We start from the raw sequence: 22,886 nt of genomic DNA on the forward strand, positions 1-22,886 counted from the left end.
CGGCTGCTTCAGGTTGTCAAGGCTACATCTTTCTGCATCTTTCCATCCAGATTTGATCAAGCCGCCTTCGCTGTGCGCTGTGGATTGCTCTTCTCTACTATTTTGCTTCCAGCTTCAATCTCTTTCTTTCAAATCAACTTTCCTTCAAATATTTCTGTCTCCATGATGTTCGGCTTCTCTTCTGTGGGGAAAAAAAAGGTCGGAGCGCATGGTACGTGCCAGAACTCTTGGTGTCGAATCATTTGTGGGTAACCAGATGCTTGCAGTCGCGCTTTACTGGGTAAACATCGTTGTACTCGCCCTTTCCGCGCGCGTGAACTTGTTCCAAGAATTCTTTTGTGAGCGACTATACCGTTTGAACGAAATATTGTAGTCTGATTAAACCCAACAGTTGCTGCGGATCTATTCCCACTTGGATTATCCATTACTACCATGGTTATCCTCAGTGTAATGTATGATTTTCTTGTTGCACTCGCGCGCCCTGATGATTGAAATCCTGGACGCAGGTTGGCTCTCGACTTTATCTGCAAAAACTCGTACACCGGTCGGCCCCAGTTCGAAATTGGCGTCTTCGCTGTTCTTTCTATATTTTGGCTGTGTAGGGTGCTCTTTGTGAACCGATATAGTTCGCTCATCCGGTGTTGTCAGCATTCAACGCTTTTTCTACATCTCGTTGGCGCCATGTCCCTATGGCCTGCCCTACCGGTTTGCTACCGATTTCAACACTCCGTACCTTCCTCTAACATTGCCCCAGGATCTGACGACGTCAAAACTTGGTGTCAGGATGTTCAGGCCTTGAAAGCATTCGTCTGGATAGAGTGGTTGATCTGTACGCTACATATCCGACCCCCGCCTGATCACGTCGATGACTGAACCTTCATTAGTCTCCTTGACAGCGTACATCACCCTTCGGTACACCATCTCGCAGAAGAATCGCGGCAACAATCACATTCTTCGCATGCCTCTTTCTCGCTACTCACCTCACCTGAGGAATGACGGCACTACGGAATATATTCGCAATAGTGAATTTTTGCAGTTCTCTGAGCCGAAGCTCTAGACTCATGGTGGTAGGTATGTGCCCAGATTTCTGGAGTTTTTTCGTCTCATACAGCACATATGCCGTATATAGACACCAACGACGGGTCGTGTCCACTGGCTGGGCCTCCGATTTGATGTGTTAGGTTCTTCTGGGAATTGGAATGCTTCATTATTTATTTCGACTTATACTTAGTGATGATAATGTTGTGTGTAATTATACCCTGTTGGTTGTCTGCTTGATTCATCCAACTTGACTTCGAATGATCAAGAGGGTCCGCAACGCGCGGATGCTCTTGCTGGAATTATTCATAGCTTGACAGCGTCGAATGATTCCTGCGGCGGCACCGAACGAGGCCGGACGATGGTCAACTTAGTTCGAGCTCCGAATCATCCGTACCTTTGGAAAGGTAGACGCGGACGATCATGACATTTTTTATCTGACATCGTGAAGATAAGCAGTTCGTCATTTACATAAGTAGAAAGTCAACTCCCCTCTCAAGATCCCGGTTCTCTGCACTGCAGCCATCAGGTTTGAGAAATTAACTGCATACTTATGGCACAATTACAACTTCTACTTATGGTTTGAAGTAAGATTAGCAACACTCCGCGGAAATATGATATGTAACTGTTTAATAACTATGGTACCTTCAATATCACACTACTACTTAGGTTAGTAGTACATAGTACATATATACAAGAATCGGATAACCAAAACAAAGCTATAATTTGGCAGCAACTGGAGAAATATCAACGGATAGATCCTGAGAGATACTCGATGGTGAGGCCGGTGAGAACTTGAACCCACTAACATGATTCCTGGTTTTTTCTCTCAAAATACGACGCAAAATCTTGCCACTGGCATTGCGAGGAATGACATCGGTGAAACGAATACCTCCTTTAAGCCAGTTGTGTTTGGATTTCGCGTCGACAACGTGCTGATGAAAGAATTAACGTAGGTAGAAAGATGTTCAAAATTCGAGAACCCGCACCTGGAAAATACTTGATTGAAGCTCGGTTGCATAATTCGAATCGTGCTCCACCAAGGTTGCAGCTCCTGGCTGAAGAACCACGAAAGCCATGGGTACTTCTCCAGCATATTCATCCGGAATACCTATTACCGCCACATCTGCGATGCTAGGGTGCATTAGAAGGTGTCCCTCAAGCTCTGCCGGGGCCACTTGGAGTCCTTTGACCTGAACCAATCATCACTGATCAGCCCAGCCAATCTAGAGGAATACGAAGCCAAGCAGGATCACCTTGATGAGTTCCTGTCAAGAAAATAAGCTTAGCTCGGAGTAATGGTGATGAAGACCAGATATAGAAGAGCTTCTCCTACTTTAATTCGCTCTACGATGAATATATCTCCATTCTCCTTGAAGAAGACCTGATCTCCCGTTCTAAGCCACCTGCAAAGTTTGAATGAGCTATATGAATGAATGTCTTCGGTATTCTAAGACAAACCCATCAACGAATGTTTCCTTAGTACTAAAATTTCAAGGTCGTCAGCAACGGTCCAACTTCATTCGAACACAAGGATACTCACGCTCTCTCGTCTCCGTAATATCCGAGAGCAACTTGACCGCCTTGAACGTAGAGCTCCCCGACATCCCCGACTTGAGCGATCGTTCCGTCCTCTCTAACCACTTTCGCCAGAGTGCCCGGAAGAAGCTGACCACCACTACCGAGTGTGCCGACATTTTGAGATAAAGGGAACTGAGCAATCAGCTCAGACTGAATTCAGAAGCTGAGTCCACAAAAGAAATTACTCACCATGCTGACGGTCCCACAGGTTTCAGTCATTCCTAGAAATCTCGCGATTTAGAACACCGAGGCCCTAGTCTACAGCAACCGAATTACCGTATCCTTGACCCAGATGCACGACATTGGGTAAAGCTCTCAAAAGCCCTCTGGTAAGAGATGCGCTAAGAGGAGCTGCCGCCACGATGCAATATCTCACACTAGAAAGGGTATAATTCTTCGCTGCCGGGTGCTACAATTCTCGCCATGAGTTGATTTCGAACAAGGCGGTTCGGCGACAAACCTTGCAAAGTAAGACCGCTTGGGGCGGAACGATTCTGTAAAATTCGATGATTAATACATTAGCAGTGGGAGAAGTGCGGTATCGGACTACAAACGTTAAATGTGTCATGCGATATCGCTCAATACTCTTCAAAAAACTTTCAAAATGGAACTTCGGAGCGAGGACTAATGACATCTTCCGAGCTTTTTGTTAGTGAAAACTTATTTTGACATCAAAATAAGCCAATTTACCCCTGCATACAACATGAAGTGAAGCTGAAATATCACTTTATTAGTTCCTCGGATTGAGACTCAGAATGTCCGGGAACTCACGTTATAAACTAGACCATAGATATCTACTTGGTGTTAGCAAATGGTATTTTCACGATACGGTAAAAAGACTTACGATACAGCGGCAAAACTAGAGGGTGAGTACATTAGTCGGGAACAACAAGGTGCAGAAGTTCGCTTACATCCACAGCAGATATCTCCAGGTCGGAAACGTTGATCTTCCCATTGCGTATAGGTTTCGCCAATGCGGTTAAATATAGCGACCTGCATAACAATGCTGATAACATTGAAATGGGAAATTGCGACTGCCTGAACATGCTGTCAGTAAGGCTAACTTCAGTTAAGTCTATGATACGGAACACCTTTTGGACACCTGTGGTACCCGATGAAGGGGCAAGAAACGCAATCCGCGTCTTCGCTTCGCCGTCTTTGAATGGCTTCTCAATTACAGGAGGTAGTAGAGATCCTTGTTTAATCAGGCTATCGAAAGACCGGTATGAATGCAATTGAGACGGCACAAAAACGGATGTCGATCCGTCCAGGACAACGATCTTGCTGAGAGGAAGAAGGATCGCGGACGCTGCTTGATAGGCGGTAGTAAAACAATCCGAATGCACGAAGAGCAAAGTAGGCCGGGCAATATTTAAATGGTGCACTGTCAGAAGTCAGTAACAGAAGTAAGTATCGAAAACGAGCGAATACCTAATTCGCCAACGGAAAGGCTTGGGCTCAAAGTCCTGAGAGGACGGTCAATTGACATACTACCCCAGGAATACAAGACTACTGACGCCACTATACCACCTAACCTGTGGGTAGCCCACACGCACGGAGGGAAATCTGACAGCGACGACGAGGCTCCAGTAACAGCGTCATGATACTTAGGGAAAACGTACTGATGTGATTGAAGCTCATGATTGCAACTAGCAGGAAGGAGGAGTTGATATTTCCGGTTGTAACGGCTCATGTAGGGTCTCACCGATTTCTCCCTCCTCTATAACAGCCGCTAAGTATAATCCCAAAGAGATACAGAGAACGTACTGAGATTCCAGTTCACGTTAATAGCGGAAGCAAGGTATTGTGTTCGCGCTCGCAGCTACAATGATAAAGTCGGATAATACAAAGCATAAGCAACGTGGATACACACCTCCTCTATAAACACCTTCTCGCCAGTAGTATCATCTATGAGGCACGGTATTTCCTTGGGTCTTTCTGGACGCGTAGCGTGGCAATACCCATCCAACAGAAAGCGAGGCACTGATAGATTGGAGGGGACATCCTGGATGGAAGGCATAATAGCCGGATTGCGAGTCATGGTTGAAAACGGGGAAAGTAGTTGTCCACCCTCCAAGTATATCCGTTATTTTATTCATATATCCCGGGCCACTGCTTCGGATGATGAGAAAGGTTAGGACGGCGCTAACCATCAAAATGATAAGCTTCATAGAAAAGTCGAGCATGAGTCTCCTGAATGTGTCGATACTGACTTCATGTAAGGGATCTCCGCGGAACCTAGACGCACTAAACTAGGCATGAGCAATTTGAAGCTAAATCGCACCTACCCATGAATGTATAACAAATGTTCGTCCCCTTACTGTTGAATAACGACATCGGGACGCTAAATGGAGGTGGTAGACACACAGACATGACAGACAGATTTACCCAAAAGACGCGACATGAGACTTGGTTTAGCTATAATAACCCGTGACCTCCGAGCATTATCCTGAAGAAGTAAGGTAGTGAGCACAGCGCGTCAAGATATTTGACAGGAAGAACAAACTGTGAAGCTAAAGACTGAAGTGGAAATCCGAATAGCGAGGGCCGATGTCCTACCCCAAAAGATTGGCCTCAACAGTCCAACTGTTTCGAGATATATATGCATTACATTGCATATACGACTACGTACAGCTATGCGAGGGTATCATAAGGAGATATCTATGTCTATTGTCGAAGTCTTTCCGCGATATACAACTGTTGTGAGGGGGGGATCGCACGCTCCGCGGGCATTTCTACACCCCCAGCGAGTATCCCCACTCGCATCATTGCTAGTAACTGTGGGCCTTTAATAAGTAGCGGCGCAATGCGAAACAATAGAAAGAATCGTACGTTATGAGCAGCGTTCGAATGGGCATAAAACCCTCCGAAAAACGAAGCAGTCATATCGTGACCTGAATTTTGTGTAAGCAAGCGAGGGCCTCCAGGATGTTGTTCAATAAATGACGAAACATCGTGAATGAAGCCGCAAACGAGGATGAGTGTGCGCGATTTCGACTCTTCTTGGACTGGATAAATTTATTTGAGTATGCCTTTCGATATGGTATGATACTCACATGTTTCCCAACTGACAACTGGTATTTCTTCAATTGGAGCCGGCCATTTGACCGAATCTTGAGTTTTCTTCAGAGCCTTCAATTGCATAGTAAGAGCACCCTTCTGAATTTCATTACTCGGAAATCTCTGTAGATTTCTTGCAAGGCCAATTGTTCTACAAAATGCGATGAACCACTTTGGGACGTCAGAAAAACTGAATGTAAAGATCAGCCAAGACCGACCTTCGTAGGATCGTACTGATACCACATATACGCGTTGCGGTAATCCATAGGAAATTGGTGATGAAAATTGTGATATCCTTCACCCATTGTCAATAAAGCTGATAGTAGATGATCACGGGGGCTTAGTCTGTCATCATACGGTGTTGATCCAAGGTAATGGGCGATCGAATTGATGCAAAATGTACTCTGTTGAGGAACTCGTTCGGTGAATGATCTATGGATTTGAGACGTGACCATCGACGTACATGATGTGCCACAGTGAGCCGTAAAGCAGCGGCAAAGCAGAATCCTCCCCACCAATCGCCCCAGAAAACCCCCGGAATGACCCACGGGACCACAATTCCGAACAATAACGCAAGCGAAAAATACTGACGATGTTGGAATTGGATGAGTGAATCCCTCTTGAGGTCCGAGATATCTGCTGTTCCGGTATGTAGATTTGTTTCAAAAATCATCCAACCTATATGAGTCCAAAAAAGACCGCGCTTGGAGTCGTATGGATCCAAGTCAGTATCGGTATGTCGATGATGGGATCGATGAGCTCGAGCCCACCAGTAACAAGACCCCTGAACACCGCTGGTTCCACCGATAATCAAGAACCATTGGAGAGGAAGGGAAGCAGTATAGGCTCTGTGAGACCACAGGCGATGATAGCCTTCCGAGGTTGCGTGCGTGAGTATCATATGCTTCAGAAGACCAAACGTCGAAGCCTACCGGCGGTAATGCCTATTGGCAAGGAAGTCAGAACGAACAAGGGGCAAAAAGGAGGTTCTCACCCAGCATGGTAAATACATAATGAAGGACCGAGAACCACACTGTTTGGGATCGGAAAGGAACCAATAACGAGCCAGCGAGTGCAATTGACGGCGTTATACTAAGGACAGCGATATTGAACCACCGTAAGCCAGTGATGGTTGGGAAATCCTTCGTAAACGTCGACATATCAGACAACACAAGGGGCAGCGTTGCAATATTGGAGATGGTGGCTCGGTAAATAAAGCTTGTTCGTCGAAACAGAGAAGGAATATTCCCGTAGAAGTAGAAATAGACTGCACCAGGTTGCACCGAATAGCAGTATGATATTTAGTCAACAAAAAGCATGGACGCGGTCCAGGTGTTGATTCCGACCGAGATCGCTGCATTCATAGCATTCCAGTTTTTAAGCAGTCCTGGAAAAGAAGGGGCATCTTCTATCACCATTAAAACACCCGGATTAGGATAAGTTTAATACCGACTTTGGGCCGTCAAGATTATCATATCTTTGGGCAAAATTTTTGAAGGGAGGCGGGCTGAGGCAATTGTCCACCCAATCGGAAGTTCAAAAATATTAATTTTTGCACTTTGTAAAATCCATCAGAACAAGACACGAACTATGAAAGAGATAACGGCACACCTGCGGCATACACTTTGAACCAGACACCAGCAAGAGCTTGACACGCTCAACACCTCATTTGGAAGTCCGTGTAGCATCATCATTCCTATAGTACCCTGAATCCTGAATTCAACGAGGATTGGTCATAATGGGAAAGTCCTGGAAAAGCCATTCAAAGAAAAGTCCACTGGTCAGAACGCATAACGATATTTCCCGACAGAAACAGCAGGGCATTATGTTACGGTAAAGGCCGGAAAATACGTTGAAGAACACGTATGATCAAATAATGCATTGCGAGTGGCACTGTGAGAAGGAAGAGGAAGAAGAACATGCGTTCTTCCGATATGCAATTATCTCGAGCCATGTGGCTTCACGCGACACCGACGACTTTCGCCGCTCCGGGATCTTCGTGTTCAGCATCAGCAGGATTTCGTTGAATTGACTAAGTTCTACACCTCTCAAATGTGATATCAAGTCGGAATGGTTATTACTCAAGATTAACTCGAATAGTGTATGGGATTTTTTCTTTACCTGAAGCTGGCGAATCCTTGCATATGCATAGTATGTATCATCATATGTGTCTGTTTCCATTGGATATACTATGCGTAAACTGGGGAGCGAGCTCCAGCGACATCATCAAACCTGACTCCGGGACTCTGGGTCAATACAGGGAGGTCCCTCCTCCTCCTCGTCTCCAGCATTCTGGGGTCATATTACCTTCCTCTTGTCACGCGGTACAGCCTATCGTTGGATCCTACAAAGCCTGGGATCCTCTCTAAGGATTCTTCCTCCTCCTTACTCTTAGCCATGACGATGGGCCTGTTTAGGATTGTCACCAGTATCGCTGTTGTTACCGCTTTCACAGGCATTTTCGCCAGTGTTAACGAGTCGCAGTTGCCTTCTCAAGCTGTCGTGGGCTTGTATGTCATTTCTTTTCGTACCAGATCCTGAATCTTTGCTTTATAGTTTGTTGATCCCCGCTCGTTCGCCGTGATGGGTCCAAATGCAGACTTCCGCAACGATTCCTTCACCGTGCTGTTCAATCCAACCTCGACTACACCACCATTTTTCCAGATTTTCGACCAAAGATTTTTGGCCATCCTTGGAGATGCTCCATCATTCCGTGAGATCGCGTCCAACGCGACATTTGCTTTTGCACATGAGGCACCTGTCTACAATGAACCCACCGATGAGGTCTTCTTTTCTTCAAATGATGGAGGTAAGCGTCACTCACAAACTATGCTCAAGCTTTCTAAATGCGGAGTCTAGGTCCTCTTGGAATGAGCGACCTCAACCACAACAATGTAATTAGCAAAATTAGTATGAGGGAAGTTGAGGCGGCTTTATCCGCGAATGCAACGGGGCCAGTCAATGTTCCTATAACTCAAGTAAGTTCCCAGAGGTGTCAACGTTGTATATATGTTGATGTATATTCGTCTATATTCGTATAGCTGAATCTCTCAGACAGCATACAGGTTTGACACTTGCTTTACCTCAGGCTCAGATCTGCATCTTCACTGAAATACAACTGGTATCAGATGACAAACGGAGGAACAGGGCCATACAACTCATCTTTGCTCCTAGTCACATCTGGACGTGGATCTTTACCACCTTCTATCGTGCTTGTGAACCCATTGCCCCCTTATAATGTTACCGTGCTGTTGGACAATTACTTTGGTCGACAATTTGTCTCCTTGAATGACATCAAGGTTCATCCAACAAACGGAAAATTATTCTTTACAGATGTAGAGTGCGTGCCTCTTTCACTCAAGCGGGACGACCTCATGCCATTGCTAATTTAGTTATGGATTTCTCAACCTTTTCCGCCCGGCTCCCCTCATGCCATTTCAAGTCTACCGATTTGACCCAGTCACCAGCGCAGTGCGAGTTGTTGCAGATGGGTTCAATAAACCCAACGGGATAGCGTTCACTCCTGACGGAAATACTGTCTATGTGTGAGTTTATCATTGTGTGCGAGTACAAGCAACATGACGTTGTACGTTTTCCCAGCTCTGATACTGGGGCGTCCGGCGGTTTTCTCGGAAACAATCTGACTTTACCGGCCTCTATGTGCGTTTGATATACTATTGCATTTTCTGGCTTCTAAAAAAATCATTTCTCAAGCTATGCCTTCGACGTGGATCCAGTTACTCATGCATTCAAAAATCGACGAGTTTTAGCTTACGCGGACGCGGGAGTCCCTGATGGGATTCAACTGGACAGCGATGGTAATATCTACAGCGGGTGCGCTGATGGAACTCAGGTCAGTAACGACTTGGTAACGACTATACTGGTTGAAGATGAACAGATGCTGAATGTCATATCGCAGGTATGGGCTCCTGATGGAACTCTGCTTGGAAAATTCTTTTTGGGTATGAGTACCGCTGAAATGATTTTCGCGGGGGATGGTCGATTGGTCATTTTGGCCGAAACTAAGATGTATCTGGCCAAAATTGCAGCCAAGAGTATTCCTCTTGGTGGTCCCGCTGGAGTTTGACAAAGTGTGCTTTAACTGAAGTTGTAGTTTATAGTAAACATTTCTATCGATGATCAATATTCGATGTTGACATATTACCTCGATCGTTACAGTCTCCAAGTTATTGCACAAGTGAGATTTAGTATATAATATTGAACTGTATCGGCGGAACAGTCGTAAGGACTATTACTTCCGTCGCGGATGTGCATTTTTCCAACTTTCTTGGCCCCAAAAGTTTGTTAAGCTCGTGAATCTCGTTTGAAGGTTCGTATGAAAGTTTTCGTTCCGCCCACCACATACACGAAGGTACCACCTTCTAGTGTACTTACGATTATATTGCCTGGGTATATTCACTGCGTTCGCTGTTTGTCGGCCGTAAGAAGACTTGGCTGTCTCCGCAAATGAGATATCGATCCTAGGTATCATACACCTTTTTCATTATAACAGCCTGGCGCTTCTTCGCAAGGGATATACATCTGGCCAATGTATCTGCTTCCCGCGTATGAGGTATATCGGCCACGCCCTGGCCTGGAGCCTCAGATTTATCCACACCGGTTCCAAGCTGAGAAAGAGCAAGGATTCGAGCGCGCGTGTTAAGGATTATTGAGATAGTTGTGTCAAGAAGTGATTCTTCGGAGGCGGTTGGATCGGGTAAGAGGTAGGATCTGAAAGAGATATGCATAACGTTGATGTTGAATAAATAGAGCGATTGAACAAAGACAAACAGCGGGAATGAAAAAGGAAGGCGATATTAGGACTAACCCAGCGAAAACACCAAAGGAAAAAGACAATGGGACCAGATCCTCCTCTATGATCAATTTGCGAGCGGGCTTCGATGAATCAGATTTTGGACGTGTGCAAATCGTGCGATTGAGCTCTGGGTTGAATTCGGCATGAGGTAAAGAGACTGTCGATACGTTGAAAAATGGGTAAAATTATCAACCAGAACTTCACTTGCCGTTCTTCAAAGCACACACCATAGCCAATAAAGCTGCATCGAAAACGTTCCCGTCATAGTTGATGACCGTTGCATCAACATATAGAACCCAGGCCGATTTTCCTGGATATATACATAGCGACGACAGCGGGATCATGCCATTCCCAAGGACTTCATTCAACCTTTCAGAAAGCACCTGAGCTTCTTCTGTGGGCGGGCCGGTTTTGAATTTAGGTGAACACAGTGCAGGCAAATCGACGTTAGGAACTGGACGTGAAATATCAGACCAAGGGTGCGATAAGAAACAAGGAACATAAATTCACCGAGAAATCCTTCATCTGAATTATCCAGCTCTGGTTCACATATTTCGGCTTTGACTCCACATACAACGGTCGTGTTTCCTAGACGAACGAGTGCAGACCCAGAGGTGGTTGTTATCGACCCTGGTGAAACGACAATCGAAAATACTGACTTTAGAGTCCTGGAAAAGCAGTAGAAAAATTGGTTCCCCACCGACGTTGACTTCGACATTCCTCCATGCATGTGTGTCCTCATTCTCATCATCAGCAATAGATCTTCCATCTGGTCTGATCTTCTCTTCAAGAAAACGTTCTAAGTATATTTGAGGATGTAGTCTTTGAAATGTAGCCGCCTTGAGTGCTTCCTTCTCTGCGGCGGAAAGAAAGGAATTAACATCGGTTGCTGAGGGAGTCGCTGAAGACAAGACTGTGTCCATTGGTCAACCCTGGGTCAACATGAAAGTTGCAAATGGAAAAAAATATCTAGTCCTACAGGCGCCTAATAAGCGCTTTTAGAGGTTAATTAATCTTCGTTTATTCATGGTCATTATGCCTACACAACTCTAGCAGTAGCGTACAAGGTTCAAGAGACAACGAAGATACGTATTGCTGAAGCAATTGGGATGAAGAAAGATAGAGCCGAAACGGACATAATTTTAATACACCTTCCACTGTGTTGAATGAAGCCTCCCTTGAATAGTAGGGGCATCTATGAATCCATCCATCCTGCTGTCGAATTGCAAGTAGTTCTGCATTGACAATGCACATAGCTTACAGGATAGTTTATTAGTTCTTGGATTGAGCCGCCATCTGTGATCCATGTAAGTATTGAACAAGATGAGTAAAAAAAACATAATTACCAGATTAAGAGCAGAGCCGGCCTTGAACCATTCAATTTGACCCTCATTGAAGGAATGAGCGAGGGGAACTTCCTCCTTCGATCCGTCCTCATGCCTCAACACCAAAGTCAAGTTCTTGCCCGGAGCAAACGAATCAAGACCAAGGATATCGACACGGTCGCTAGGCTTGACCTTTTCGTAGTCCTCTGGGTTAGCAAATGTCAAAGCGAGCATCCCCTGCTTCTTCAGGTTGGTTTCGTGAATACGAGCGAAAGACCTAACGATGATGGCCAATCCGCCAAGGAATCTAGGTTCTAGAGCAGCGTGTTCACGGGAGGATCCTTCGCCGTAGTTGTGGTCGCCGACGACAACCCACTTGATGCCGTGGTCACGGTAGTACGCTGCAGTCTGAGGAACACCACCATACTCGCCGGTCATTTGATTCTTGACCTTGTTCGCCGTGTTGTTTTCGGCATTGATTGCACCAATCAAACAGTTCTCTGTTAGCAAAGTTGAGAAACATGGGCGTAGACAATAGAGGACGAGTCTACTAACGAGAGATGTTTTCAAGGTGACCACGATATTTAAGCCAAGGTCCACCAGCAGAGATATGATCAGTTGCTACATGCAGTTCTTTAAAATCAGGAGTAAAGGCTGAGATCGAAAAGACTGACTGCATTTCCCCGAGACCTTAATCAGAATTGGCAAATCGGTAGGGGTCTTTCCATCCCAGGGTGCGAACGGGTGTAGCAATTGAAGACGGTCACTCTTGGGGTCAACAGCAACTGATACGCTGGCACGATCAGTGGGAGGAGGCTGGAAAGTGTCTTGACCTGGGTCGTAGCCACGAGGGGGAAGTTCATCGCCGCGAGGCTCGGAAAATGTGAAAGGCTTGCCGTCAGAACCAATCAGAGAGTCAGTCATTGGGTTAAAAGTAAGGGATCCACCGAATGCCATGGCAGTGACGACGTCAGGAGAAGCGACAAAAGCATGAGTAGCGGGATTCGCGTCGTTACGCCCAGTGAAATTACGATTGTAAGAAGTGATGACTATGTGACGATATCAGATAGTTGATCACGCTCGCATTTCCGGGATAAACGTACTTGAATTAGCTTCGCCCTTTTTAACATCTTGCCTGTCCCACTGACCGATACAAGGTCCGCAAGCGTTAGCCAGTACAAGACCACCGACGTTCTCAAAAGCAGCAATGTGACCATCACGTTCAATAGTAGCACGGACTTGTTCAGAACCTGGGGTGATGGTAAATTTGCTCTTGACGTCCAAGCCATGCGCAGAGGCTTCCTTGACAATGGAAACAGAACGAGACATATCCTCATAAGAAGAGTTTGTGCAAGAACCGATGAGAGCAACTTTGAGTTCCTCAGGCCAGTTATTTTTCTTCACTTCCTCAGCGAATTTGGATAGTGGAGTAGCGAGATCAGGAGTGAAAGGACCATTGATGTGGGGCTCCAGCTCCGAAAGGTTCTGCGGAGGGCGATAAGTATCAACTAGCTTGCAAAATGGAGAAGCAACATACTATTTCAATGTGTTGATCATACTCAGCACCTTCATCAGCTTTCAGATTGTGAGCAAATTGTTGAGCATATTTGGCAATGTCGCCGCGCTTGGTCGCATTGAGATAGTCGCTCATCCGAGAATTGAAGGGGAACATCGAAGTTGTGGCACCAATTTCTGCACCCATGTTACAGATCGTGGCCATACCAGTACAGGACAACGACTCGACACCAGGACCTTTGTATTCAACGATAGCTCCCGTTCCACCTTTGACAGTAAGAATGCCAGCGACCTTGAGAATAACATCTATGAAAAGCGGTCAGAAACCGATTAAACGCGTGGTCTATTATGTACCCTTGGGTGTAGTCCAGCCGCTAATTTTTCCAGTCAGGTTGACACCGATTACTTTTGGACACTTCAACTCCCAAGGAAGACCAGCCATGACATCAACCGCGTCGGCACCACCGACACCGCAAGCAACCATACCAAGCCCCCCGGCATTAGGAGTGTGAGAGTCTGTACCAATCATCATGCCTCCGGGGAATGCATAGTTTTCGAGGATGATCTGGTGAATAATACCTGAACCGGGTTTCCAGAAACCAAGACCGTACTACGCGGAAACGTATCAACAGACAATTATGAATGATATTAACGATGTCCACACCTTAGCAGTAGCGGTAGCCAAGAAATCGTAAACCTCTTTGTTGATGTCAATAGCCCGAGCTAAATCCTTCACACCGCCAATTTGAGCTTCAATTAAGTGGTCACAGTGTACGGTAGTAGGGACCGCAGCAGTGTCCATTCCAGCAGACATGAATTGCAAAAGGGCCATCTAGCATCAAGTTAAGTACCGTAAATAGACCAATAGCGAAAGATGCGCTCATACCTGGGCAGTAGCATCCTGACACGCAACACGCTAGGGACACCGAATTTTGTAAATATTAGAGTAGTAATGAGTAGAAAGCACGCGTACATCAGGTCTGAGCTTCAAGTAGCTGACTCCTCGCTGAATGTCCTGACCATGAGGGTCATCAAGGTGGCCATACACGATCTTCTCTGCCAACGATAAAGGACGGCTGAGACTGAAAAAGGAAGAAAAACAGATCAGAGGTAGGATATATATCGAAGGTGTCGATATTCACCGGTCACGAACGATAGCTAGATTGTCTTCAATCCTTTGGTAGTTGATGTACGCGCCTTTCTCAAGTAGCGACATCGGAACTTTGGTATCACCAATTCTGGGTGCAGCGGTGGCCATACCAGCAGCCAGCCGCCGCACGGCATTTGCGGTACGATGGGAGAGGTTGAACATCGTCCAAGACGACGAGCAAGTAAAAAATGAAGATGGTAGTAGACGTCAGAGATAGCTTGTTCCGAGTTTTGCCTTTTATTGCCGGGCCAGCCAATCAGATTCCACGGGTTTTCCAACATCCCTCAGTAAAGTTATCCCGACATTTCATATTGAAGGATCGGAATTATCACCAGTTTTCAGACTACTGACAAGGGGGACGGAACGACCTATATGTAGACTATCTGGAACTCCGGTAGCGAGGTTTGCTACTCAGTATGTGATACTCATTCAGTACTCAAGCAATTATAAGGGTATCGCACAATGCCAATGTGCCAATGTCAATGCGTTTGCTTCGGCCGAGACTTTCAAGTTTCGCTATCAAAGAATGGCAAACAATTACAACGCGGCTATACGTAGTGGATATACCAGCTCATTATGCTTCGGTTGATGAAATATCCTGCCTCCACACTGGCAAATCTTGAGGTTCCATATATCTGATGAATTGCAAAAATCCTCAAGAAACGTCGTTGGTTCGTCCTTCTGATTGAGTCAGTAGAAGTAGATCAGCTTGCAATATCTCCCGCAAACGTTGGTCTCAACTGCCTTCCGCCCCCTCTGTTAATTTTGCTAAATGTAACGTGGATGGAGCCGAGATTTGTGTTCAACCCATGTCTGTGTCGCCGCTTGTTTGCGTGGACACCGCAGGCTCTGTATCATCCCGCACAAGATGACCTTCCACTTCATCCTCCTCGCTGCTCCCTTCATCCCCCTCCGACTCTGCGCCCTCCTCCTCAGCCTGTATAGACATCTTAGTTGACCCTCGCCTTCCTGCGGGATCCCAGCTCAGCTCTTCCGGTTCTTCCACTTCCACTGCAACCCTAGTTTTCCACTCAAATTTTTCTCGCAAAAGCAAAACGGCCCTCACTGCGCGATCAGCACGACGGTCATGATCAGCGCGGATCAGCTCGCATTCCTGCAGAACGTCTTCGTACTCTGGTTTGCGATGAGCAAGATGAGCAGCAGAGAAAGTTGAGCCGAATGTACTGGTCCCGGAAGAGTGCAAATGGGATGGTGGTGGTGGAATGGGCACTCCGCTCAGTACGCCGACCGAACCACGAGTTACCATATGTTCTGACAATCTGCGTACGATGTCGTTTTCCACGTTCAAAACGTCAGTAGTCTGCTGATTACGCAGGAGAGGAATGATCTCTGTGTCAAGTTGAATATCTGTTACAGCTACACGGGGATGTAGTGCAATCTTTTCGAATGGACTAGACTTGGTACTGGAGCCTGTGCCGGTGCCATTAACAAATGTTGCACCATTCGCAGATACACTGGAGGGAAGTGGGGTAGAAAGAGAGGAGGAGAAGTTGTGTGTTTGAGATAGCAGGAGGTTGTATTTGGATAATATATCAGGCCAAGATGATATCGCAGTGGGATGGAAATCAATATTCATTTGTAACGCTTTGATAGATTCAATGATCTGATTGGCTTTGAAGCGCAATGACTCTAGCTGTGCTACAGGAAGTGACGACGGGTTAAACGTAGGAAGCTCTGAAGCCACGACTGGCGCAGACATTGTGAAAGTTAAGTGGAGGATCGCTCATTGCTGAGACCCCCTGACATTAGCATGTAATCAGTCACATGATCAGACAAACCACGGTCTCGATTTAACTTTCGTTTTCCTTCCTACTAGTATTGACTTGATCCTCTCCTTTTTGTCCAAAGATTCGCCTTCATCCACTCTTATTCGATGATGTCTCTTCTTAGTGCAAAATTTGCACTTCGTCTTGCTGGAACTCGCCTTACGCGTCCCTTAGCAGGTCCAGTATTCTCGCGTACGACGGCGATATCCTTGCGTACTTTTTTGACTACTGCCTCTGTTCATCTGCCAACGACTAAAGCCAAGCCTAAGGTCAAGGCCAAAGATGTAGACAAGCCGAAGGCTAAAGGCACAAGCGCGAAGAAGGTCCCTGCGGTGAAGAAAAAGATTACCCCAACAGAGCGCGTCAAGAAAGTTAATGTAAAACCGAAGTGTATGTATAATTTTATTCCTCCGCCTCTTCAGAGCATAACTCATCCTGTATCCGAACTCTCATAGTCGACCGAAAATTGATGGTTGTACCCAAGAGACACGGTACGACGGCATACGCTGTGTTCACGAAAGAGTACATGGCCAATGGCCTGCAAAACAAGATCCCCGTGAGGGACCTCATTAAGACTGCTTCGAAGGAATGGAATGCTTTGTCCGATGCTCAGAAGCAGGTCTGTTACTCTATCTCACATGTGTCGCCAACCAAACTAATTGGCTCCTTTACTAGCCCTACTCCGTACCCATCCAAGCAAACAAGGAGGCCTTCGAGAAACGATACGATCAGTGGTTCCGCTCACTTCCCCCTGGATATGTTCGTCAGATCAACATTCAGAGGAAGGAGAGGGGCAAACACCTGATACGAAGACCAAAAAGTATGAAAACGCCCCCCCACAATGGTTTTATCTAGTAAGTATATTTCAGCGACTGTACCCGTTGCAATGTAGTGTCTAATCTTGCTTCAATCCAGCTTCTACAGCGAATACCGTCAAACCACTCCTTCGGACGACGTGAGTTTGCCACAACTATCTAAGAACGCAGGAGCAGCTTGGCGAGCTTTGCCCGTGGAAGAAAAGGAGGTGAATGTTCACTTCCTCTTTATCTGAAAAGTTTAGTCGTTAACACCATCGTCTAGAAATACAACCATCGCGCTCGTGTGATAAGGGAGGACTTTTTCAAGACTCACCCCTCAACGTAGACAGTAGAACTTTGACTGCATGTGATGAATGAAGCATCAAGGCACCATGCTCTTCTGTATGCATTGGTTTTTATTTCGTTTTTTAAACTATGACATTCCCCCGGTCCCTTTACTTTATGTCTGCGTCAATTAAACTCACTCTTAGTAGTATCTCCCAAGCCAAGCCCTATGTATACCTGAGATGCAGCCGGTCCATGCTATTGAATATTCAAACAAATTGAGCTGTGAAGCATGAACAGGCCACTCTTGAGCATGTACATATTGATTATTTGTGACTTTTAAGTATGATTGGAATGACTTCGTACTACGGTCATGTTTTTAGAATTGCAGTCGTCCCTCCCGGAGTTACCATGCCCTACAATATCATCGATACCTATCAACAGCGCCTCAATATCCCGCACCAAGCTATGCCCCAGCGAGTCCGCTTTATCAATCTTACGGATCAAGAGTTTTTCGATGGTGTCTTCTATCTGTTGCTTTTGCGATTCGTAGGATGCTGTCAGTGGAACAGTGAAAAAAAGATGGTGAATGAAGGGGGGATTAAATCCAAAGTCGAGAAGAGGTCACCTATTGTTTCTGTTTCTCTTGCGCGTTGGGAGGAAAGATCACGAGGGCGAATTTGCATCGCTTCGAGGTATTGAGATTTGTGCTGTACTGTATGCACAGCAAGAATTCGCAGATTGTAAAGGGGTTGGATCAGTGAAAAGGACGTACTAGTGTTGACTAATCGTCCGATCTCTGCAAGCACTTTCTTGGAGGTCTTTGTAGTGCGAACATACATCAAACGCATAGTTCAGGCGACTCTGATGCATTGAATTTTTGATCTAAATCGTACCTCTGCCTCGCTCAGTCCCAAGATCTTTCTCACTTCGTGACCGAAATCGGGCTCTACACGCGTCGGGGATTTGTTTGGGACAAGCGACTCCGAGTTCTGGGTACCCTGTTGAGCGTCTCTCTGAGAATCCGCTACGACATAGATACGAAGGTGGTCGATGTAACTGCGTATGGAACTCAATTGAGAGTTCAGGATTTCTTCAAAGGACGATATTGTCGTTTTTTGAAATTTCGATATCTGCAGAGACGGTCAACTTCTCTTTCAGACGACGGCAGAGATGCCTTACTGTTACGAGGGCATGTTCAGTACCACAAGCCAGTTCAAGTGAAAGGTCAGAAGCATGTTGCAGTATCTGGGTTTTTCTATTCTGTATATGTTATGTGGAAGGAATCAAGTAAAATGGAAAGAATAATGTAATATAGAGTGACGGGGTCCATAACAGTTGTTCCTGAATTGAAAGCATCTACTCACCACCTCAGCCGCTAACGTATCCAAAATTTCCTCTGAAACTGGTTCTCCAATACCCATGTTGCCGGTGTATCGAACTTGGTTTCTCGCTCGAGCTTTCGCGACTTTAATGAATCCTTGGCTATGATGTTCGGTCGTTAGCATAAATTCAGGATAAAAGCACATTTGAATATCGTTGGAAGCAGGTTAGACGAGTGCGGTACGAGTGCAGATATAGTTCTGGGTATGTAAGTAAGAAACTGAGACGGAAATTTCACTTACAAAACCCGTTCCACTTCCGGGTCCTCGTTGCCACCTTCCACACCTAGCTTTCGAGCGACCAAAGCTCGAAGCTGGACTTCAGCACTTGCACTTGGAGTAACAACCACGTTGGCATTGTTACTGGCAACGGGGACGGAGGGTTTCCTAGCTGCGTTTCGCGTTGAAACTGTGTCAGACGGAACAGGGGAGTTGGGGCGAGCCCGCGTATCTCGTGTGGTTTGAGAGGTTTCTAGAATTTGAGTAGATTGTGCCGCCAATCTCGCAAGGCAGACGTGATATGCGTTCAATACCTGTCATAATATATGTTCACGAGAGTGAGAAATGGGGTTTATGGTGCCGCTAAGGTCATACCAGAAGCGCATCCTGAGTTTGGCGTGGTTTTTTCAAGTTCAAATTTGAATTTGGGCCAGAGGGGGAGGGTTCACATTCAAAAAGTTGTATCAACTGTATGACTTCTTCGAGTTTGGATATACTTTGGTCATGAAGGACTTTCCTTGAGAATAGATCGCAGGTCATGTCAGGAGATTGGGAGAAGTAGGAATAAGGATAACGGGCCTCTTCAGTTCGATCAGCAAACGAAATATGTCCTTAAATTGTCTAATCCTTTCTTTTTCCTTTTTCTCCAGGATTCCCAACAACAGATCTACCTGTCTTTGCGCTGTGAGCTGTGATTTGAGGATATTGATCTGTTTTTCTGGGCACGGTTCAGAGTACGAGTAGGTTCAAAGGTTTTGAATGATATAATAGGTGGAATGTCGATGTGTTGAGTCAGGGTGTATTCAAGATCATTCAGAGCGATAACATACGCGTTTCCTCCGCCGCTTTTATTTTATTGTGAAGCACATTTGAATACATCTCCGCATCCTTCTTAGACTTGGTTAGCCGCAAAGATGCGATGTTTCCGGGTAGACGAGCCGGATTTATTTGTGATTCATCGCGAGATTCTGAAGCGCTGAATTGGCGCATGTTAGATGGACTGCACACGGTATACGCCGAGCCACGCCTCGATACGCAGCCAGGACTCACCAGAGCAAGCCACTGCGCGCCTCATGTACACCTCCCCTCCCTCTGAAATGTTCACTGATGAATAAAATCGCGTCTTGAAGAGGTCCACCATGTCGATAGATACGCGAAAAGTCATCGAGGGTCACTGAGCCTTGGGGTAAGCCGAGGTTCAACAAGGAATTATATATTGCGTCTGGCGTGAGGTTGGACATAAAGAGTCGATATTAGTGTACTTTGTGGTTCTACTTGGTAGGAGTTACGAGTAGAGGGACCGGGTGATCATGAAAGATGAGTATTAAGCACGTGATTTCTTCTAACCTGGCGTGCTGCGATTTTCTTTATTAGGAGCTTGCGACATACAAACTGAAGATCATTTTCAATGTTCAACGTTTCGTTTAACGGTCACCGGTCATCATCGGTCATGGTTTGGCGTACGATTATCCGGAGCATTCATTGTTGACATGATTCCGAGGGCTCGTCGAATGCGCGTCACCCGTAAGAAAACTGTATGTCAATTTGAATTCTTTTCTAGAGGTCGACCTGAAAATTTGAAATAGCGTCCTACTGCTCCCAGCTGAGATGGCCATTGCTGTGACCAATGTCGTGTCCCCTAGTAAAGTTCGAGGCAGAAGTGGGACGGGATCCTGAAATTGAAAAGAAAGATTGACGTAGTTAGGTGTAGGTGTAGGCTCTCGCAACTGTGCTCTTCTACTACAACTCAAATTTAATGATCAAACATTATTAAAGCAGGTTTCTACTAGTCACTAAAATGAACTTCATTGACACCGTTCGGCTACGAATACGATGCATATGCCACAATGGAATTTTAAAAGAAGAGTGCCAGCGGGTGTTCTGTCAACTTTTTCGCGTCATTCGGCTCTCTCGTTGCACCTCTATCATCGTTGGAATTGCTTCCTCGTTGTGAAGAAGCGGAACTCGCCTGATTCACTGCACATCCTCGAGTATATGCGGGAGAAATAAACTCCGATTCACTCACCACTATCCAGGATCTAGAATATCTCCGCATATGTTTGACGGCGGTCATTTCGTTGCGACCTGTAAAGTCAAAAAGGAAGCACGTCAGTACAAATAAGGCAAGCTTATTGACTTTTTAGTCCAAGCGATTATTTGAGCGTATTTTTAAACCATTTGCGATATATAAAGACTTCGTTCTCAAACAGAGGGTCCCCAGAACTCTTTCGTTCAACTGCCACCACCATCCTTTCGCTCGACTTTCATTAACAGATCCCAAAAATTTTTCTGCGAAGATGAGGTTGAAAAACCTCATTCCCACATTCCTTTTTTCTCTTCCTCTTTTCTGCTCTTCTGTTGATGCTCGTCGTCGTCATAGAGAGGCTGGGCGTCATCTCGCTCTGCACGAACGAGAAGTTGTTTCTCAACGCCAGTATCGTCCTCAGCGCATCTCGTCGCGCGACTTGATTGATATCTGCATCAACCTCGACGCAGTCGTCGATGGCAACCCGCTGCTCGAGGAACTTTTTGTTGGACTTCACCTCTGTCTCTGTCTAAAGGAAAGGCATACGGCGTGTTTCATCGTTTGTTTACTAACCCGCCTTATACAGGATCTCGATATCTTTCTGGATACTTACGTTGGCCTCGATATTCTCGGTCTTCGGGCCCTGGTTGAAGCTGAACTCAAAACCTTCGTAAGTCCTGCTCACATTTTTTGGTATATTTCTCTTTTACCAAGGCTTGTGCAGTTTAAATCCCAACCGGCCTGCGATCCCCTCCCGGCCCACGCTCACCGTGCTTGCACTACCGAGGATCCATGCTCATGCACATGCGACTCTGGTTATATTAAGTCTGGTGGTGAATGCGTCTGCCCTCCTCCCAACTCAGTTTGTAATGGCGTCTGCGGTCATTTCCCTCATGTGAGTCGCTCTTCAGAAGCATATAGCCTTCTTCTAACGCGTCTTCCTTTTTAAAGGGCTGCGGTGGCCGTCCATCATCTCTTCCTCGCTCACTCAAAAAACGCGCAGCTCAGGAACTCACGTTTGCCGACGCTCAAGCATACTGCGGTGACAAACGAGTTTGTGGTGTTCCTGGTGACTCTGACCGTGCTTTCGAATGCATTGACATCAAAACTTCTGACGACAGCTGTAAGTATCTGATCATATCAAGATACATTTCCTAACTTCCGTCTTCTGATTAGGTGGCGCTTGCTTATATGCACACCCTTGGTCACAGAACAGTGTGACTGTTGGAGGCCAAGACTGCTCTACAGTCTCGTCTCCTCATGCACTTAGTCACCGCTGCGAAGATGGCCAGTGCGTTGCAAACGAATGCGCCAAAGGGTATATCGCTGGCACGGGTGGCTGTGTACCTTCAAGCCGTATTATTCCCCGAGTAGCTCTTGGAGCTCCTGTTCCAGTGGTCCTACCCAGCTCGGCCACGAGGATTGATTCTGACACCGCAACACATGTTACTCCGGATGCACCGCTCGCTAGCTCTACCACTGACCTTTCATTGTCGAGTACAATAGGCAGTCTTGACAATCTTTCAAATTCTGGTACTCTCAGTAGTCTTACAAGCCCATCCGATTCTCTCAAAGAACTCACCGACCTTGGTTCTCTTAGCGATCTTAGTGGTGAGTTTATATATATATATGGATAAGCTATTTTGTACATTTTTGTTCACGTTCTTCCTTCGGTAGGAGCATCCTCTACGGTCTCCACTGTTCTTTCCAACAGAGACGAAGACTGTGGCTGTAATAACGACGGTAGCGGCAGTAGCCAAGATCACCCACCTCCACCTCCACCCCCGCCATCAACCTCATGCCCCACTTCCGGATCTTCGAGTGCATCTGGTACTTACGGTGACCTGATCAACGGTCTTTTGGGTAGCCTTGGACTTCGTAAGCGATCTCAGGATCACTGTGAAA

The 22,886-nt window shown here is 46.1% G+C and overlaps 10 protein-coding genes across 10 annotated transcripts; 4 read left to right on the plus strand and 6 right to left on the minus strand.

Annotated features, from left to right (window-relative positions):
• Positions 1 to 165: 165 nt before the first annotated feature.
• Positions 166 to 1,057, plus strand: C8R40DRAFT_1163920 (uncharacterized protein; the record flags this gene model as incomplete). Its single annotated transcript, XM_046230424.1, has 7 exons — positions 166 to 211; positions 267 to 338; positions 392 to 452; positions 507 to 598; positions 649 to 705; positions 755 to 829; positions 885 to 1,057. The coding sequence occupies 7 exons, from the start codon at positions 166 to 168 to the stop codon at positions 1,055 to 1,057; spliced, it is 576 nt and encodes a 191-aa protein (XP_046079651.1).
• A 510-nt stretch (positions 1,058 to 1,567) lies between these two features.
• Positions 1,568 to 4,770, minus strand: C8R40DRAFT_819471 (amp dependent CoA ligase). The gene is made up of 22 exons (XM_046236331.1): positions 4,493 to 4,770; positions 4,387 to 4,441; positions 4,325 to 4,339; positions 4,242 to 4,268; positions 4,137 to 4,185; positions 4,051 to 4,085; positions 3,711 to 4,003; positions 3,531 to 3,657; positions 3,464 to 3,478; positions 3,391 to 3,413; positions 3,310 to 3,333; positions 3,174 to 3,253; positions 3,080 to 3,113; positions 2,896 to 3,028; positions 2,809 to 2,840; positions 2,582 to 2,751; positions 2,500 to 2,523; positions 2,375 to 2,444; positions 2,295 to 2,306; positions 2,028 to 2,231; positions 1,848 to 1,973; positions 1,568 to 1,774 (listed from the first exon to the last, which is right to left on the minus strand). The coding sequence occupies exons 1-22, from the start codon at positions 4,658 to 4,660 to the stop codon at positions 1,709 to 1,711; spliced, it is 1,782 nt and encodes a 593-aa protein (XP_046079652.1). The 5' UTR covers positions 4,661 to 4,770; the 3' UTR covers positions 1,568 to 1,708.
• A 516-nt stretch (positions 4,771 to 5,286) lies between these two features.
• On the minus strand, positions 5,287 to 6,839 carry C8R40DRAFT_1061709 (delta 9-fatty acid desaturase protein; the record flags this gene model as incomplete). Its single annotated transcript, XM_046225439.1, has 6 exons — positions 5,287 to 5,397; positions 5,452 to 5,627; positions 5,676 to 5,850; positions 5,898 to 6,083; positions 6,143 to 6,552; positions 6,650 to 6,839. The coding sequence occupies 6 exons, from the start codon at positions 6,837 to 6,839 to the stop codon at positions 5,287 to 5,289; spliced, it is 1,248 nt and encodes a 415-aa protein (XP_046079653.1).
• Positions 6,840 to 8,076: 1,237 nt separating this feature from the next.
• On the plus strand, positions 8,077 to 9,766 carry C8R40DRAFT_1074708 (uncharacterized protein; the record flags this gene model as incomplete). Its single annotated transcript, XM_046226753.1, has 9 exons — positions 8,077 to 8,193; positions 8,236 to 8,488; positions 8,539 to 8,657; positions 8,721 to 8,744; positions 8,808 to 9,019; positions 9,072 to 9,224; positions 9,280 to 9,339; positions 9,394 to 9,532; positions 9,599 to 9,766. The coding sequence occupies 9 exons, from the start codon at positions 8,077 to 8,079 to the stop codon at positions 9,764 to 9,766; spliced, it is 1,245 nt and encodes a 414-aa protein (XP_046079654.1).
• Positions 9,767 to 9,773: 7 nt separating this feature from the next.
• C8R40DRAFT_1134332 (ribosomal protein S5 domain 2-type protein) lies at positions 9,774 to 11,462 on the minus strand. The gene is made up of 5 exons (XM_046229300.1): positions 11,196 to 11,462; positions 11,006 to 11,125; positions 10,704 to 10,949; positions 10,508 to 10,652; positions 9,774 to 10,410 (listed from the first exon to the last, which is right to left on the minus strand). The coding sequence occupies exons 1-5, from the start codon at positions 11,416 to 11,418 to the stop codon at positions 10,161 to 10,163; spliced, it is 984 nt and encodes a 327-aa protein (XP_046079655.1). The 5' UTR covers positions 11,419 to 11,462; the 3' UTR covers positions 9,774 to 10,160.
• Positions 11,463 to 11,491: 29 nt separating this feature from the next.
• On the minus strand, positions 11,492 to 14,704 carry C8R40DRAFT_1134334 (aconitase). Its single transcript, XM_046229301.1, has 11 exons — positions 14,478 to 14,704; positions 14,309 to 14,417; positions 14,222 to 14,251; positions 14,000 to 14,167; positions 13,690 to 13,945; positions 13,358 to 13,641; positions 12,924 to 13,305; positions 12,495 to 12,869; positions 12,376 to 12,441; positions 11,842 to 12,320; positions 11,492 to 11,791 (listed from the first exon to the last, which is right to left on the minus strand). Exons 1-11 carry the CDS (start codon positions 14,645 to 14,647, stop codon positions 11,768 to 11,770), a joined length of 2,343 nt encoding a protein of 780 aa, XP_046079656.1. The 5' UTR covers positions 14,648 to 14,704; the 3' UTR covers positions 11,492 to 11,767.
• Positions 14,705 to 15,287: 583 nt separating this feature from the next.
• On the minus strand, positions 15,288 to 16,205 carry C8R40DRAFT_1061571 (uncharacterized protein; the record flags this gene model as incomplete). The annotated part of the gene is made up of 2 exons (XM_046225432.1): positions 15,288 to 15,619; positions 15,671 to 16,205. 2 exons carry the CDS (start codon positions 16,203 to 16,205, stop codon positions 15,288 to 15,290), a joined length of 867 nt encoding a protein of 288 aa, XP_046079657.1.
• Positions 16,206 to 16,382: 177 nt separating this feature from the next.
• On the plus strand, positions 16,383 to 17,415 carry C8R40DRAFT_1177629 (uncharacterized protein; the record flags this gene model as incomplete). Its single annotated transcript, XM_046232712.1, has 5 exons — positions 16,383 to 16,662; positions 16,728 to 16,891; positions 16,948 to 17,126; positions 17,188 to 17,296; positions 17,353 to 17,415. 5 exons carry the CDS (start codon positions 16,383 to 16,385, stop codon positions 17,413 to 17,415), a joined length of 795 nt encoding a protein of 264 aa, XP_046079658.1.
• A 278-nt stretch (positions 17,416 to 17,693) lies between these two features.
• C8R40DRAFT_1074713 (uncharacterized protein) lies at positions 17,694 to 20,120 on the minus strand (the record flags this gene model as incomplete). Its single annotated transcript, XM_046226754.1, has 10 exons — positions 17,694 to 17,911; positions 17,983 to 18,069; positions 18,130 to 18,175; positions 18,251 to 18,487; positions 18,537 to 18,617; positions 18,722 to 18,839; positions 18,980 to 19,269; positions 19,627 to 19,673; positions 19,786 to 19,923; positions 20,006 to 20,120. 10 exons carry the CDS (start codon positions 20,118 to 20,120, stop codon positions 17,694 to 17,696), a joined length of 1,377 nt encoding a protein of 458 aa, XP_046079659.1.
• A 954-nt stretch (positions 20,121 to 21,074) lies between these two features.
• Positions 21,075 to 22,859, plus strand: C8R40DRAFT_819811 (uncharacterized protein). Its single transcript, XM_046236332.1, has 5 exons — positions 21,075 to 21,078; positions 21,149 to 21,651; positions 21,706 to 21,876; positions 21,933 to 22,104; positions 22,158 to 22,859. Exons 2-5 carry the CDS (start codon positions 21,253 to 21,255, stop codon positions 22,616 to 22,618), a joined length of 1,203 nt encoding a protein of 400 aa, XP_046079660.1. The 5' UTR covers positions 21,075 to 21,078; positions 21,149 to 21,252; the 3' UTR covers positions 22,619 to 22,859.
• Positions 22,860 to 22,886: the final 27 nt, after the last annotated feature.

The sequence above is a fragment of the Lentinula edodes genome (assembly GCF_021015755.1).
Source record: "Lentinula edodes strain Le(Bin) 0899 ss11 chromosome Unknown C8R40scaffold_67, whole genome shotgun sequence".
Lineage (NCBI taxonomy): Eukaryota > Fungi > Basidiomycota > Agaricomycetes > Agaricales > Omphalotaceae > Lentinula > Lentinula edodes.